The sequence below is a fragment of the Cetorhinus maximus genome, chromosome 9 (assembly GCF_964194155.1).
Source record: "Cetorhinus maximus chromosome 9, sCetMax3.hap1.1, whole genome shotgun sequence".
Taxonomy (NCBI): domain Eukaryota; kingdom Metazoa; phylum Chordata; class Chondrichthyes; order Lamniformes; family Cetorhinidae; genus Cetorhinus; species Cetorhinus maximus.
This window is the reverse complement of record NC_135887.1, coordinates 13,854,886-13,872,770: the sequence shown is the minus strand read 5'-3', so window position 1 is coordinate 13,872,770 and position 17,885 is coordinate 13,854,886. Positions and strand designations below refer to the sequence as shown.

At 44.9% G+C, this 17,885-nt stretch overlaps 1 protein-coding gene across 3 annotated transcripts in view; it reads right to left on the bottom strand.

The window, feature by feature from the left end:
- cluha (CLUH binding protein of NUMT mRNA a) overlaps nt 1–17,510 on the bottom strand; it is a 110,209-nt gene extending 92,699 nt beyond the window's left edge. For 2 of the 3 annotated variants that reach the window (XM_078548090.1, XM_078548091.1), the window contains exon 1: nt 5,554–5,691. In XM_078548090.1, coding sequence (XP_078404216.1) covers nt 5,554–5,650 — 97 coding nt within the window. In that variant the 5' untranslated portion in view covers nt 5,651–5,691. Of the gene's footprint in view, nt 1–5,553; nt 5,692–17,491 lie in introns of those variants that run through there. The other variant, XM_078548092.1, reaches the window with a different exon arrangement.
- Between the last annotated feature and the right edge of the window lie 375 nt (nt 17,511–17,885).

Below are 17,885 nucleotides of genomic sequence, written 5' to 3'. Positions count from 1 at the left end.
TCTTTAAACGTCAACAGTGCCTATGGGTATCGTAACAGAGTCCTAAAGTCTTTTCCCTTCCTTCAGAGACAGAAAGTGGCTCTGAGTTTAACCCAACCTGCCTGGTGAAAGCAGAGGTGGGTTTGGGGTCAAGGGCCCAATTTACATCCCAGCCCATGTTGGTGGCTATTGAGAGCAACTGCATAGCATCGACGCTCCAACTGAGATCACTTACTCAGCACACCCAGTCGGGTGAACTTGGAACCTTTCCGGTTTAATGAGGTGACTTACCTATAGAGGTGGGGCAGGGGTGAGATACACTGACATGTTTACAGACTACTCATGTTAATACAAGTGAATATAAACACTCCAATGTGCAATGGCTCAGATATAAGTTTTACCGCAAGATGGGCTTGATTATTAAATTTAATTCAAACAAAATAGTTTTAATGAGTGACATAGTTGAGGAGATATTTCTCCTTAGCTCACATGGTGATTTTGTGATTCTCCAAGATAAAGTAAATGCCAGAATGCAGGGATTGAAACTGCTGCCTTGGAAAGCAGTCAGAATGCAGCATGATGAATCTGGGGCAAGCAAAGCAGGCCAGAGAAAAAAAATTCACCCATTGGCATGTGACCTCAAAAAAAATAATTGTAGTAAATGTTATGAGACTTCACTGGAATATACTTGCGAACGGACTGTAGGAAAGTTATGATCCGCACTCTTGCCTGAGTCAGGGGCTGTGGTTCCAGAGCTTGAGCACGAAATCAAAGAAGACATTCCAGTGCAGCCCTCAGGGCGTGCTGCACTGTCTGAGGTGCCATTGTTCGCATGCGAAGTTAAACCAAGGAGATATTTCAAACTGACTGTTCTGATGAAAGATCATCATGAAAACCAGTCTATCCTTTCAGGTGGATGTAAAAGATCCCATGGCCCTGTTGTGACCAATCCCAGGAGTCGTCATCCCCCCCCACTCCGCCCCCGGCGTCCTGGCCAATATTTATCCCTCTCCAACATCAGAGAGAGAGGTTATCTGGTCATTATCACATGCTGTGGTGGGAGTTTGCTGTGTGCAAACTGGATGCAACGTTTCCCCACATTACAAGCACTTTAAAAGCAATTAATTGGCTGTAAAGCACTTTAGGAAATCTGGTGTTTGTGAAAGGCACTATATAAATGCAAGTCTTTGTTTTTGTTCTGTACTCAACCAGCCTCAACTCTGGTGGTATAGGACAATGTGACATTCAGGAATGTTCACAGCTAGCAAAAATGATTTTTTTAAAAAATGCTAGAATCACTCAGCAAGTCAGGCAGCAATTGTGGAGAGAGAGGGTAGCTGTTTCAGGGTTAACATTTTAGGACGATGATCTTTCATCAGAACAGTCAGTTTGAAAAGTCATTGACCTGAAACATTTACTTCATGTTTCCCTCTCCGCAAATGCTGCCTGACCTTGAGTGTTTCTAACATTTTTGTTTTAATTGAGGGTTTCCAGCAATCTGCAGTTATTCACCTACCACAACTGCTTCCTTCCTACCATCCCCCATCAAAACTATCCCCCCCCATCCCACCCTACCCTTCTCTCCTTGTGACTTCAATGCATCCTGGAAATCATACTGAAGAACCTATTGGAATCCAGTTAAGGCCAATCCCAATGACATCCATGTGCACTGTGGAATCGCCAGGTAATATCAAACAATGCTGTTAAGTAGCCTGCATGCATACAGAGTCCCTGGTCAAGTTCTTCCACAGCACTACAAAATACTGCATATCCTACATCAGAGGAAAAATTAAGTTTCAAAATATAAAATGACTATATCAAAGAATTTTCTCTAGCAAGTGATCACTACTGCTTAAAACTACTTTTTCCACTAGCTCAGGACTTTTATTCTTGTATGCTAAATGGTGGGTTTCAGGCAGAAAATTACACAAGGGTAGAAATATGCTGCAGCAGATTACATTGTCTCACCCAAAATTTTCTCAATTCCAAAATCTCCGTCGATTTTATCTTTACTTTCTTCGCCTGCACTACTAATTTCCTCATCACTCTCCTCTACCCTCATTTCCAAACCAAACCTTCAGGCAGTTGGTAACAGAAGTATTACTGCACCCAGCACTGCTCAAGCCTCCTGAATTCTGAAAATCTCTCTTCAACGGTCATCCTAGTAAGTTGGGCGCTAGCAGCTGCCCAAGTCCTTGGGTTCTGCCCAAGATTCTGCAAGAATCCCATTTTCTTTTCACAACCAATCCCACTGGATCAAGCTTAGTCGCGTGCTTCAGGAATGCGCAATTCCAAAATTGAACAACACTGCTTACTCTGCGACAAGCAACTGTATGAGGGTTGTCAGCTTGACTCAGTGTGTAGCACTCTTGCTTTTAGGGCAGATGACTGTGGGTTCAAGTCCCACATCAGAGATTCCCATTTCTTACATAAAAGCAAAATACTGTGGATTCTGGAAATCTGAAATAAAAACAGAAAAATAAAAAAAAAATGCTGGAAATACTCAGCAGGTCAAGCAGCGCCTGTGGTGAGAAATAGAGTTAACGGCCAGGGTTTTATGGTCCCTCCCGCCGGCAGGATTTTCCAGTCCCACTGAAGTCAATGGACTTTTGAATGGTTCGCTGCATTTTCCGGCCCTGCCCCCACTACGACGGGGCCATAAAATTCCACCCAACATTTCAAGCTGATAACCTTTCATTAGTCATCGACCTGAAACATTAAGTCTATTTCTCTCCATAGGTGCTGCCTGACCTGCTGTGTATTTAAAGCATTTGTTGCTTTCATTTCCTATTTCTTATCCTTGCTGTCTCTGTGGACTATCCAATCACAGAGAAGTTAACAGGCATTGTATGTTGTTGATTTGTGTCCACTGAAAACTGGATCAAGATCAGCCATATTGATACTTAGGACACAAATAGACTTCATCACAGTGTAGACTTCGCTCATCCATCAAAATTAAAATAAAATCCAATTTTACAGCAACACAAAAAGGTAGTTCCTTTATATAAAGGGGCTTATCTTATGAAGAAAGGTTGAGCAGGTTGGGCTTATACCCACTGGAGTTTAGGAGAATGAGTAGTGATCTTATTGAAACATAAAAGAGCCTGAGGGGAGTTGACAGAGGATGTTTCCACTTGTAGGAGATGCTAGAACCAGGGGACATGGTTTAAGAATAAGTGATCCGCTGTTTAAGATGGAAATGAGCAGAAACTTTTTCTCTTAAAGAGCCATTAATATGTGGAATTCTCTTCCCCAGAAAGCAGTGAAGGCTGAATCATTGAATTTATTCAAGGCTGAGTCAGGCAGAATTTTGATAGGCAAGTGAGTCAAGGGTTGTGGGGAGCAGGTGGGAAAGTGGAGTTGAGATCACAACCAGGTCAGCCATGATCTTATGGAATGGTAGAGCAGGTGTGAAAGGCTACTCCTGCTCCCAAGTCTTATGTTTCTACGTTCCTATCAATAATCAAGGTCTCACCAACATGTTTTCACTTGACAGCCTCTCTCTCTGGTGGAACAGCTTTACAAAAGTAAATAAGAAAAACAACATTTCTGGCGTTGCCTGAAGCACAAAGGCAACAATAAGTGCTTTCAGAACATCAAATCAACTTAATAAAAAAGGTGGATATTTCCATCTATTCACCAGGTACAAAAACAATCTCACATATGACTTGCAGTTCAATTGCACAAAGTTCAGCAGGTCCATTGGCCATTCCAAAGCTGCAAGGTGATGATTCACCATGTGAAGGTTTAAGGGCCTGATGCTTTCCAAACAGGCCTGGAGGCAACGTGCCATCTTTCTACAATCAATTATAACCCTACAGTACATATTAAATAGATCCACAGTCATAGAAATAGAATTTTCCACTAAACTGATCACTGATAAAAGGTAGGGGTGTCATAACTAGTCTCAGCATTCATGAGCTGAGAACATGCTGAATTCATTCAAGGCTCCCCTGCTCAAGTCATGTCCAGGATCCTCTGCTGGGAAAACAGGAGAGATGAGATTGGGTCTGAGCAGAAGATGCTCTGCATCATTGAGTCAACACTCAAGTCTAGGTTTGCTGATCGGTTTGCTGCCAGCGATACATTCATTTTAATGGATTATTGGCAGAGCCACAAGCAGAAAATCTAGGCCTCGCCACTTGCAGTGGCACTTAAGACTGTACCACTCATGCAATTGCACAGTACCTCAAGTTTGTCGAGGGTCCTTGAACGAATTAAGTGTTTTTATATTACATGCCCGTCCATGATTGTAGATTTGACATCAAAACCTCTAGCCTGTGTTTAGCTTCATCTAGTAAAAATCTTCGTTAGAGGCTTCCCCATCACTCAAGGAGAACACTGCTCACTGCCCTCTGGCAGACATGAAGGACAAACGCCAAAGGACAGGGTCACCCTTGTTGAGAGGGGCTAAGGAAGGGGGTGGAGGGCAAAGCAGCCATGGTAACTGGTTCATTCAGATGATTCTATCACCTTTCCCCGCCCCTTCGTCACATGACCCGTCACAGCAACCAGCCCCTGGTTGTGAAGGAGCCCGCATTCACTTCCGGGGTCAGCATGTCGCGAGAGGGGCGCTGCACACAACTAAAACAGGGGCTTCCTTCCCTTCCACACCCGCCCGTCACACAGCAACTCCCCGGGCCGGGGCGGGAGGGGGGAGGGGGGAGGGGGGTTCCCCTCACCGTGAGGCGGCCCTGCACAGCCGCGCCGGGGAGGCTAGGCCGCACCGTGGCCGCTCTCCCAGCAACCAGCGGGAGTGAAGGTGACCTTCAACCGCCGGGAAGCAGTGGAGAGTGGGGGGGGGGGGAGGAGAGAAGAAAAGGGGCTCAGTCCACTCCTGCCTCCCGGGGTGTTGGGGGGGGGGGGCACCTTTCAGGGGGAGAGGGAAAGAGCGTCTGTGCAACCTCCAGATCCCAGTGTTGTGCTTGCATTTAAAGGGAGAGTTTACCCCGTAACCTTCTACCCTCTAAACCCCCCCCCCCCTTTCTACCTTCCAAGCCCACCTCACTCAGTCTGCCCCCGCTCCCTGCAGCAGGAGCCGGCGGCTTTGCTACACAGGCCAATGGATACATTTGGCAACATCAAAGGCTCCGCGGCCGCCGCGTGGATACATTGTGGGGCCGGGTTGCAACATTGTAGCGAGAAGCTGCCACCAGCAGCAAAGGGCACAGATTGCGAGGGAAGAGATGGTGGGGGGGGGGGGGGGGAGAAGCTGACTACTGCCCCTACAAACCAGTCTAAGTTGGGAGAAAGGAGTAAACCCTCCAGTGACAGCATTCCAGCTAATGACTGTGCTGACAACCAGCCCCCCACCCCCTCAAATATCAACCTGCTCCTCAGTGTTATTCACTTAAAAAAATAAAATGTTATGCAAGCATGAATTGGGAATCTCCATCTGTGTTGGGGTTTGATTTAATGTCTCTCCCCTCACCCCCCCCACCCCCCAATTCAGTTATTTTTTTCCCCAACTCACTCCCACCCCCCCCTCCTCCTCCTCTCTCCCCCCCCCCCCCCCCCCTCCTCCTCCTCTCCCTCCTCCTCTCCCCCCCCAGGGTTATTTTGACCTTTACTCACCACAGTCATACGTCTCCCTTCCAATGTCATTTTCTAACTCTTTCCCTTCCCTGGTGTCGCCAGCCACCGGCGAGGTCTCGTCCGTTTTGCTCACCATCGTTCCTGCTTCTGCTCAGCTTCCTCCCCTTTGCCAAACTGGAGAGCAGGCAAATCCCGATCCTGACAGAAGCTAAAAGCAGCGGGACGGACGGACAGACGGACGGAAGGAAGGACGCACAAAGCCGGCTCTTCTGCTGCTGCTGCTGCTGCTAACACACGTGGTGTAATTTTTTTTCTCACTCAGCTCAATAACCTCCAGCAACCTCCGACCCTTTCCATTCGGCTTGGTGGGAGGCGACTGGCTGCTATACGGCTGGCGAGACGCGCCCAAAACACAGACACGCTCCTCAATCTTGCTTATTTTCGAAACGCCAGCTCGCCAAACCTTTTTAAGTTCTCAACCCTCAACAGTAAAATATTTAATTTCACCCACCGAAGGGCACTTAAAACACAAATGAACTCAAAACCCCATCAACGCACTGTGCTATCGGCCGTTCTCTCTGACTTTTTAAACATTATTTTGGGAGTGCTTCTCAAAAACAAAAAGATTCTCCCAAGTTTTGGAGCACCCGTTTGCATAATCTACAATGGCCAGGTCTGCTGTAGAGCCCAGTGATTGTGAAATGATCTTTTATCTCCAGCTATTTTGACTGTAGCTAGAGTTCAAAAGGCTTTTATTACATTTTCAAGTGTTGAAAATCGAAGTTTGAGTTACTTCTCACCGCCGCTTTCCCCCCCTCCCCCAGCCATGTGAGTAGCTTGTGCAATGGATCACCCCCAAAAGAATTGACACAAGAGTTTCCCTGTTGTACACAACAGGGAAACTCTTTCTTGTGCCTTTTTTTTGGGGGGGGATGGGGGCTGAACTATTGCACAAAGCTATTTTCACATTCGGGGGGGGGTGGGGGATGCTGTGCAAGTCTGGGAACTAGCCTAAACTTCGATTTTCATTATTTGAAAAATGAAGGCCATTTCATAATGAGAATTTGTGGTCTCTCCACCCCTTCACGTTTTTAATATAATTCGCAGCTACAAAATGTGTACTTTCTTCTTTGGAGTTTAAATAATGTAATTCATTATAAGACAGATAACTAGCAAAAGGTCTGACAGCATCTGCGGAGAGGAACACAGTTAACGTTTCGAGTCCGTATGACTCTTCATCAGAACTAAGGAAAAATAGAAAAGAGGTGAAATATAAGCTGGTTTAAGTGGGGGGTGGGACAAGGAGAGCTGGATAAAGAGCCAGTGATAGGTGGAGATTGCCAAAAGATGTCGTAGACAAAAGGACAAAGAGGTGTTGACGGTGGTGATATTAGCTAAGAAATGTGCTAATGGGGACATTAAGGGTAGAAAGCAGGACGAGCAAGGGACAGATAGCCCTAGTGGGGGTGGGGTGGGGGGATTGAAATAGGCTAGCTGTCCCTTGCTCGTCCTGCTTTCTACCCATAATGTCCCCATTAGCACATTTCTTAGCTCATATCACCACGGTCAACACCTCTTTGTCCTTTTGTCTATGACATCTTTTGGCAATCTCCACCTATCACTGGCCCTCTATCCAGCTCTACCTGTCCCACCCCCCCCACCCCCACCTTAAACCAGCTTATATTTCACCCCTTTTCTATTTTTCCTTAGTTCTGATGAAGAGTCATTCGGACTCAAAACATTAACTGTATCCCTCTCCGCAGATGCTGTCAGACCTGCTGAGTTTTTCCAGGTATTTTTGTTTTTGTTCTAGATTTCCAGCACCTGCAGTATTTTGCTTTTAACTTGCAAAAGGTAATCGGATATATACTTGGGGGGGGGAAAAGCGTATGGAGAAAGATCAGGAGAATGGAACTAATTGGAAAGCTCCTTTTCAAAGGGCCTGTAGAGGCAAGATGAACCGAATGGCCTCCTTGTCTGCTGCCTGATTCTAGGTATGTGGAGCATACATTAGGCAATGAGTGGACTGAACACTCAAAGGCAATTCAAAATGTGGGGAAATAGCTGCTGAATGCAATGTAAAGTTTTAGAACCAAAATATAGCTGGATTTTTCACTTTACATAAAGATCGAGACATTATTAGCTCTGATAGCAGTGCATGAGATTGGATGCATGTGATAGCCACTCAGAAATTGGCATTTCTTCTGGGACTTTTATGAAAATGTGCACATTCTGTTTGTTTGGTAAGTTTAGCACTTGCAAAAAAGGAAAAGCCCAGTGAAAGAGTGCTTTACTATTCCTTTGCATTTATAATGCCTTTACCATAGAAAACAATCCTAAGGCACATTACAGGGGTGATTTTCAAACAAAATTTGACATTGAGCCACATAAAGAGATATTAAAATAAGTTAGTTGCAGAGGTAAGTTTTAAGGCATGCTTTAAAGGAGGAGAGAGAGGCAGATATATTTAGGAAGGGAATTCTGGAGCTTAAGGCTCAGGCAATAAATACATGATGACCAATGTTGGCATGATTAAAATTGGATGCACAAGAGGCCAGAACTGGAGGGATGCAAAGATCTCGGAGGGTTGTAGGGCTGGAGGAGATAGGAAAGGAAAAGGCTGTGGAGGGATTTGAAAACAAGGACGAGAACTTTAAAATTGAGGCATTGTCAAACTGGAAGCCAATATAGGCCAGGGAGCACAGGGGTGATGGGAGAATGAGACTTGGTGTGAGTTTTTTTTATTCATTCATGGGATGTGGGTTCGCTGGCTAAGCCAGCCTTTATTGTCCATTCCTAATTGCCCTTGAGAAGGTGGTAGTGACCGTTAGGGTGCAAGATGGAAGGCTGTCAAGGAGCCATTGGAATAGTGAAATCTAGTGATAACAAAAGCATGGATGAGGGTTTCTGCAACAGATAAGCTGAGGCAGGGATGGAAACAGGCTATGTTCCAGAGGCGGTCTTGGTGGTGGACCAGATATGTGGTCAAAAGCTCATCTCAGGGTCAAATAGAACACCAAGGCTGCAAACAGCCTGGTGCAGCCCCAGAAAGTGACCATGGAGAAGGATGGTGTTTTAACTAGGGAATGGATATTGTGTCAGGGACAATTGCTTCAGACTTCCCAATACTTACTTGGAGGATACTTCTGCTCATCCAGTGCTGGATGTCGGACAAGCATCCTGTTAAATCAGAAGTAGTGGAAGGGTTGAGAGAGGTGGTGGTGAGGTAGAGCTGGGTATCACCAGTGTACCTGTGGAACCTGACTCTTTCTGATGATGTCACCAAGAGGCAGCATGTGAGAAAATGGAGGGACTCAAGGTTAGATCCTTGTGGGACTCCAGAGAAAACAGAGCAGGAGCAAGGAGATAAGCCATTGCAGGTGATTCTATGGGAATGACTTAATAGAATGGAAACAGGTGAAGGCAGTCCCATCCAACTAGACAATAGAGCAGAGGGGGTGGGGGAGAATGGTGTTGTCAACCATGTCAAAGACTGCTGACTGGCAGGTTGGAGGGGGTGGGGTTGCTTTGTTAGTAAGAAATGAAATTAAATCAATAGCAAGAAATGACTTAGGGTCAGATGATGTAGAATCTGTATGGGTAGAGTTGAGAAACCGCAAAGGTAAAAAAACCATAATGGGAGTTATGTACAGGCCTCCGAACAGTAGTCAGGATGTGGGGCACAAGATACACCAGGAGATAGAAAAGGCATGTAAGAAAGGCAAGGTGACAGTGATCATGGGGGATTTCAATATGCAGGTAGACTGGGAAAATCAGGTTGGTAGTGGATCCCAAGAAAAGGAATTTGTAGAATGTCTACGAGATGGCTTTTTGGAGCAGCTTGTGGTGGAGCCCACTAGGGAACAGGCAATTCTAGATTTAGTGATGTGTAATGAGGCAGATTTGATAAGGGAGCTTAAGGTGAAGGAACCCTTAGGAGGAAGTGACCATAATATGATACATTTTACCCTGCAATTTGAGAGGAAAAAGCTGGAATCAGATGTAACGGTATTACAGTTGAATAAAGGCAACTACAGAGGCATGAGGGAGGAGCTGGCCAGAATTGACTGGGAGATGAGCCTAGCAGGAAAGACAATGGAACAGCAATGGCAGGAGTTTCTGGGAGTAATTTGGGAGACACAGCAAAAATTCATCCCTAGGAAGAAGAAGCATACTAAAGGGAGGACGAGGCAACCATGGCTGACAAGGGAAGTCAGGGACAGCATAAAAGCTAAGGAGAAAGCTTACAATGTGGCAAAGAGCAGTGGGAAACCAGGGGATTGGGAAGCCTACAAAGACCAACAGAGGACAACTAAAAAAGAAATAAGGAGGGAGAAGATTAAATATGAGGGTAAACTAGCCAGTAATATAAAAGAAGATTGCAAGAGTTTTTTTAGATGTATAAAGGGTAAGAGAGAGGCAAAAGTGGACATTGGGCCGCTGGAAAATGACCCTGGAGAAGTAGTAGTGGGGAACAAAGAAATGGCAGAGGAACTGAATAGGTACTTTGCGTCAGTCTTCATGGTGGAAGACACGAGTAACATCCCCAAAGTTCAAAAGAGTCGGTGGGGGGCAGAGGTGAGTATGGTGGCCATTACCAAGGAGAAGGTGCTAGGAAAACTGAAAGGTCTGAAGGTGGATAAATCACCTGGACCAGATGGATTACACCCCAGAGTTCTGAAGGAGATAGCTGAAGAGATAGTGGAGGTGTTAGTGGTGATCTTTCAGGAATCACTGGAGTCAGGGAGGGTCCCAGAGGACTGGAAAATTGCTAATGTAACCCCCCTGTTTAAGAAGGGAGTGAGGCAAAAGACGGGAAATTACAGGCCAATTAGCCTGACCTCAGTCGTTGGTAAGATTTTAGAGTCCATTATTAAGGATGAGATTTCAGAATACTTGGAAGTGCATGATAAAATAGGGCAAAGTCAACATGGTTTCATCAAGGGGAGGTCATGCCTGACAAATCTGTTAGAATTCTTTGAGGAGGTAACGAGTAGGTTAGACAAAGGAGAGCCAATGGATGTTATCGACTTGGACTTCCAGAAGGCCTTTGACAAGGTGCCGCACAGGAGGCTGCTCAGTAAGATAAGAGCCCATGGTGTTAGAGGCAAGGTACTAGCATGGATAGAAGATTGGCTGTCTGGCAGGAGGCAGAGAGTGGGGATAAGGGGGTCCTTCTCAGGATGGCGGCCGGTGACTAGTGGAGTTCCGCAGGGGTCAGTGTTGGGACAACAACTTTTCACTTTATACATTAATGATCTAGATGAAGGAACTGAGGGCATCCTGGCTAAGTTTGCAGATGACACAAAGATAGGTGGAGGGACAGGTAGTATTGAGGAGGTGGGGAGGCTGCAGAAGGATTTGGACAGGTTAGGAGAATGGGCAAAGAAGTGGCAGATGGAATATAACGTGGGGAAGTGTGAGGTCATGCACTTTGGTAGGAAGAATAGAGGCATAGACTATTTTCTAAATGGGGAGAGAATTCAGAAATCTGGAGTGCAAAGGGACTTGGGAGTCCTAGTCCAGGATTCTCTTAAGGTTAACTTGCAGGTTGAGTCGGTAATTAGGAAGGCAAATGCAATGTTGGCATTTATTTCGAGAGGACTATAATATAAAAGCAGGGATGTGCTGCTGAGGCTTTATAAGGCTCTGGTCAGACCACATTTAGAATATTGTGAGCAATTTTGGGCCCCGTATCTCAGGAAGGATGTTCTGGCCCTGGAGAGAGTCCAGAGGAGGTGCACGAGAACGATCCCAGGAATGAAAGGCTTAACATATGAGGAACGTTTGAGGACTCTGGGTCTATACTCGATGGAGTTTAGAAGGATGAGGGGGGATCTGATTGAAACTTACAGAATACTGAAAGGCCTGGATAGAGTGGACGTGGGGAAGATGTTTCCATTAGTAGGAGAGACTAGGACCCGAGGGCTCAGCCTCAGAGTAAAGGGAAGACCTTTTAGAACAGAGATGAGGAGAAACTTCTTTAGCCAGAGAGTGGTGAATCTATGGAATTCATTGCCACAGAAGGCTGTGGAGGCCAGGTCATTGAGTGTATTTAAGACCGAAATAGATAGGTTCTTGATTGGTAAGGGGATCAAAGGTTACGGGGAGAAGGCAGGAGAATAGGGTTGAAAAACTTATCAGCCATGATTGAATGGTGGAGCAGACTCGATGGGCCGAATGGCCTAATTTCTGCTCCTATGTCTTATGGTCTTATGGATGAGAACCAATAGTTTACTGATCAACAGAAGAAGCAGCACAAAGGTAACTTTAAGAACAACCTCTCAGCATGTAATGACACTGCTGATGGCTTAGAGAACATGGCAATAGATGTGCTGACTTGAATCAACACCCTGCCCGCTCAGACAAAAAATTAATCCCCTGTAGAAATGGAGCAGAAACTCAGGTAAACTGCGAAACAGCTTAATTCCAGCCAGACTATCATACACAGTGATTGCTGTGAGGCAGCTCATCAGTTGCTAGTGGAATACCTGAGAAACCATCTATAACTCAGTCAGCCTCAGCACAAGGGACATGCCCTATAAATTAATGTTTGCTCCACAGAAATAAAAAAATTCTCAATTGTTTGTAATTTCAGTTTTTGTATTCTGATGGTTCAGACATTTTAGGAATATCAGGATGTTCTGCTGTAATGTGTGTCTTTTTTCTAATGGTTGCTGATTAAAGTATTGACTGATACCTGGTGATACCTGCACACCGCAGTATTAAAGCTTGCATGCTCCAATATTACCCTGGTAAGTTACATTCTGTTAGCTAACTATGTTTTACACATGTGGTGTTCCATCTGGACAATAAGTTATATAAAAACATCTAACCTATTACACCTAATGGATGATTGTGTAAACAGGAGAGGACAGTAAGCACTGCCATGCTTCAATACCCCTTACTCTCAAGCACATGAAAAATGGCATATTAACTGATTATGTCCCGTGCAGTGATGCTGCATAGTCTACAGTAGTACAAAGTGCACTCTTTTAGTGTGCAGACATTGTTGTTCAGTTTCATTGACTTCATCTGTTTAGTCTGAGGTGGCCCACGTCAGACTTGATATATTGAACTTTATAGGCAATTACTTTGGAGGAAAGTAAACAGTGTAAATAGTTTCATTGTAAAGGTGCTGCATATCTTGGTAATCAGATATTTGTATATCTTTATTAGTGTTATCACTTATCTGGTTTTGAACCAGACATTCTGGTTTTTGAACAGGTTTTCCAGGAGTGTCTTCACACGCCCAAGGTGTGACTTTTATGTAATAAAGTCTATTTTCTTCTGCACCAGAGAATGGACAAGAAATTGGTGGTCTTGCCTTACTTGTGTAAGAGGTGTGACCAGGGGCTGGATTTTCCCTGCTGGCTTCTGAAGAGGACACTTAAAAATGGAGGCACACTCTCTCCGACACCTTAAATTTAAAAATCTAAATTTAATTTAAAATTTTAAAAAAGGCTTTTACAGCCAGGCCACCACTCTGTGTGCTGTCAGGGGGGGTGGGGGGGAGATGAAGGGGGGTGGATGTCCCGCTACAAGGTGGCCTGTGGCTTCTGCACCCAAAGGCAGTCCATGCCCATATGCTGCAAGACCTGGGCAACATTCAGGGTTGGGGTGATAAGTGGCAAGTAACATTCGGGCAATACAAGTGCCAGGCAATGACAATCTCCAACAGGAGAGAATCCAGCCATCTCCCCTTGACGTTCAATGGCATTACCATCGCTGAATCCTCAGTATCAACATCCTGGGGGTTGCCATTAACCAGTAACTGAACTGGACCAGCCATATAAATACCATGGCTACAAGAGCAGGTCAGAGGCTGGGAATTCTGCGGAGAGGAACTCACCTTCTGACTCCTCAAAGCCTGTCCACCATCTACAAGGTACAAGTCAGGAGTGTGATGGAATACTCTCCACTTGCCTCGATGAGTGCAGCTCCAACAACACTCAAGAAGCTCGCCACCATCCAGGACAAAGCAGCCCGCTTAATTGGCATGCCACCCCACCACCTTCAAAATCCACTCCCTCCACCACCAACACACAGTGGCAACAGTGTGTACTGTCTACAAGAGGCACTGCAGGAACTCACCAAGGCTCCTTCGACAGCACCTTCCAAACCCAAGACCTCTACCACCTAGAAGGACAAGGGCAGCAGATGCATGGGAACATCACCACCTGCAGCTTCCCCTCTGAGTCACACATCATCCTGACTCGGAAATATATCGCCGTTCCTTCACTGTCGCTGGGTCAAAATCCTGGAACTCCCTCCCTAACAGCACTGTGGGTGTCCCTACACCACATGGACTGCAGCAGTTCAAGATGGCAGCTCACCATCATCTTCTCAAGGGCAATTAGGGGTGAGCAATAAAATGCTGGCCTAGCCAGCGACACCCACATCCCATGAAAGAATTAAATAAAGACTAGGCCCTCTAGGCCTGTCAAGAGCGTGGCACCTGCGGCTGGCCACTGGAACCCCACCCCCATGTAGCTAAACAACCCCCAACCTCCTCCGGGAACCTGGAGACCAACTGGAAACTCCTGGTTTGCCTACCTTAAAAGGAAAAAAAAAATTCAAAATTTTCAAATCCCATTAAAATCAGGTCCCATCTTACATTTAAGGATATTGTCCAACATCTAAAACAGTATAACCCAAGGGTGTAACAATGAGTCCCCTTTGATATAGAAAATAGGTAACAAGACTTTTATGCTTTCCTTCGTATGTTCTTCTTTAAACCATTTGAATGTGGACTGAGAGCACACCTGGTAAGACAAATGCAAATCATTAAGCTGTTTTATTTCACAGTGAATGATCACACAGAACAGCAGTTAGGATGAAACACATCTAATTCAATCAACAGAAATTTTCACATAATACTTCAGATCAGCAAATAAGCTACATTTCCCTACGTCAGTGGGTCATTTTACTTCACTTAAAATAATTTCTACCTGCTCCCTGTATTCTAATGTTCTCACAGCTAAAGGGTGGAATTTGTAGGCGTTGTACCCATTTTTCAGGCTTAAAACAGACGCAAAATATGTCAGTCCAGCAGTTGGACAGCCTGTGGCCAGTCTGCAAGGATTTGATCCCACTGCCAAATTCGTGAGGTCCATATTCTAGGCATCCCTTCAAGAGCTCAGTGCCTGTTAACAGGCCCCTTTGAGGAATGAGTAACCAATGAGCAGAGCTGACACCAGACCTACCCCTTCCACACACAGCCAACTATAAGATTCACCAGCAGCCCCATGGCCACCAACCAATGGTAAGAATGATAGTTATATAAAAAGAAACACCTTCCTGTGGAGACAGGGGAGCAAATGTACGTCCCTGATTCCATAGGTGTCACAATTACCTTTCCCCACAGTCCGCTCCAAGCCCCTCCTGTGAGTGCTACCAGCACTCAGCAGCTCTCCCCATTTATTCATATGTGGCCCGAGATAAATTTCTATCAGTCCTAGGGCCTCTTGCTTGGGCACCGCTGTCTTCCCAGCTGTACAAATGGGTAGAGGTCATTTCCCTATCTTCTTGATCGTAGCTGGTGAAGGGCTGAATGTGAAATCAGCTGTCCATACACTCTGCTGTAGCTGGTGGCTGGTTTGTTCTTCACCCGTCTGACCAACGGACTTCATCTCTATTGAACTCTTACCAACAAGTCAATCAGCCAATGTACAGAGCTCCTACATACGCAACTCTTTCCATGTAAATCTTTGTTTTAAATGAAAAATTTACATTGAACCCTAGCTGAAGGACAATGCGTATTAGTGAGTCCAGACAGGGGTGGTCTGCATTTTGATGATATTTACCACACTAAATTCAAACAAGTTCGCATTCTTTCACATCCTCACAGTATCCTAAATTTTTTTGCAACCAACGATTTAGTTTTGATGTATGGCCAGTGTTATTGTTTTGCAGGCAAATGCAGCAGTAAGAGTGAGCACCACAAGCTCTTATAACCAGCCAATGAGTTAATTAAACATTTAATCCATTTTGTGGTGTTGGCTGAGACAGCAATATTGGATGGGGTTTCCCGCAGACACTCAAGCAAGCAAATATCTCAGTTTAACAGCTGATTGGAAAGATACTACCTCCAAAACTTGCAGCTCTCCCTCAGTATTGCATTGCCTTCATTAAGCATTCAAGTTCTGAAGTGGGGCTTGAACTCACAACGTCTTGAATCAGTGGTGAGTGCTACCACAATGAGTCAGGCTGACAATGTTTATGTAACTGCTGTAATTCTTCTTTCCACAACAATCCCTGTGTACTAACTACATGGAACTGGGTAATTCGGTTGCACCTGCACTGTTGCAGATTTTGCATTTTGTGCTCTGAAGAATGTGGAAGTTAAATATGTCTTGTATAACATAAATTGGATGGTAGCATATCAGCCGGACATTTCAACCCCCACCTGGCTCTCTTTCTCATGATGGAATATAAAAGAGGATGCTGATTCACTATGGCTTGTCTTGTGCTATGGCCCAAAATAAATTTCAGCCCTTGTTTCCAAATGGATAAGGGGATCAGCTGATAGACATCCAACATTAGCACCTTAAAGTGCACCTTAAAGAGCAATGTCTATTCTGTTACGCTAACATGGCATCTAACAATAAATATTAACTATTAAAGTGCAAAAGGTATAATATGATAAAGTATAAGGTTCCATTCTGTTTGATCTTACGATGGGCTGAGGAGCGATGTTGCAACCAAACCCCAAACCCTTTGCTTTGTCGGACCCAAGCTGAGGATTTCCATGCAGAGAACTCGAAAAACCTTTTCATTTTGGACACTCATGCACTCCCAGATCATGCGCAGGGTGGACTAGATGGTCTGTGTTCCAATCCCAAAATCTCAGAATATTATTTCCTACTCCTACAATGTGACCTTTTCTACTTTTCCCACCGAACCTCTTACAGATCTCTTTGAGTTTGCCTGACAGTGCCACTTTTGTGCTATGGGCTCCTTGTTGTTAGGAACTTGATCGAGACTGCCTGTCCTCATTTTACACAGAATGCTTATGGCCAGCAGACAGAGGGGCCTTTGATTCTAGGGCATTAATTGCCTTGCGTGATCCTGAGCAAAAGCTTGGTTTGGGGTTTCTGAGTATGTAATCACAGGGGTTGTACAGCATAAATGCTGCCCCTGACTTTGTAGATGATGGGGAAGATCCATACAGAGCAGTCAAGCAGAAATAGACAAGTTCTGCTGAGTACTCATCCTGCCCGGACTGCCCAATACTACCAGCAATGGATGGTTACAAGCACTGGTTCTGCTCAGGGAGCACCCACTGTCTAAGGACGCTTTGCAATTGTACAGGTTACACGGTCCTAATGCTACCCCGCTTTCATCTCTTTGCAGTGGGCTAGAATTGAACACAGGTGCCAGGAGTGAATGAGGGTGCTCACTAGACCCCAGTTCTGGCCTCACTTCTTGAAGCCATTTCCTTTTCTTCCTCTGTCCCCTCCTGGAAATATTCTTATGCCACACAACTTCTCCTGCTGAGAGAACAGGATGGAGATCTCCACCTAGACCATTAAACAACCGGCCACTAGGAAGCACACAAGAGTGACCTGGAGTGACTGGCCTTCTCAGTTTTCCAAATAGTCATCAAGTTGGTATTGATGTCATTATTAAGAACATCTCAGTGGTTGTAGCACTTAAATTAAACCCAACAGCAACCAACTTATAACTTTGTAAAATGCTCTGAAAGGAACATAATTGAAAAAAGACACTTTTTCCAAAAGAACTGTACAAAAAAAGCTCTCGAGGTAAAGAGACCAATCAAACCATTTTCTCATAATTTTAAACCCGAATGGAGCAAAGGAAGAAATTCACACCTACCTTTCTTTGAATAGCTAGTCCTCCCAGCAAAGAAACTAAATATTAGTGGCACATAGGAAAAGTGATAGCCTATTTAAGCGAACATTCATATGTGCTAAACAGAGCCTTCAGGTAGATAGCAGGTTGCTTTTGAACTTACTTCTTCCAGGTAATTTGTGGAGGCCTTATTCAGAGCACTGGTGCACAGGATTATTTACTTGTGTCATACTTGCACCGACTTCAGGAATGTTGTCCATGGCATGTTACTAAAGCTGATTAGGTGAGATGCTTAGGGATGGAAATGGCTGGCATCTCCTAGCAACAGAGACCTGGAGTTAAAGGTGTGATTCAAGTCAATGATGCAATACCAAATTCTTACACATGCTGTGTGGTATGTTAAAATTATAGTGGCTAAGAATAACTCTATAATAAAAATACCTGGAAAAACTCAGCAGGTCTGCGGAGAGGAACACAGTTAATGTTTCAAGTCCGTATGACTCTTCAACAGAACTAAGTAAAAATAGAAAAGAGGTGAAATATAAACTGGTTTAAGG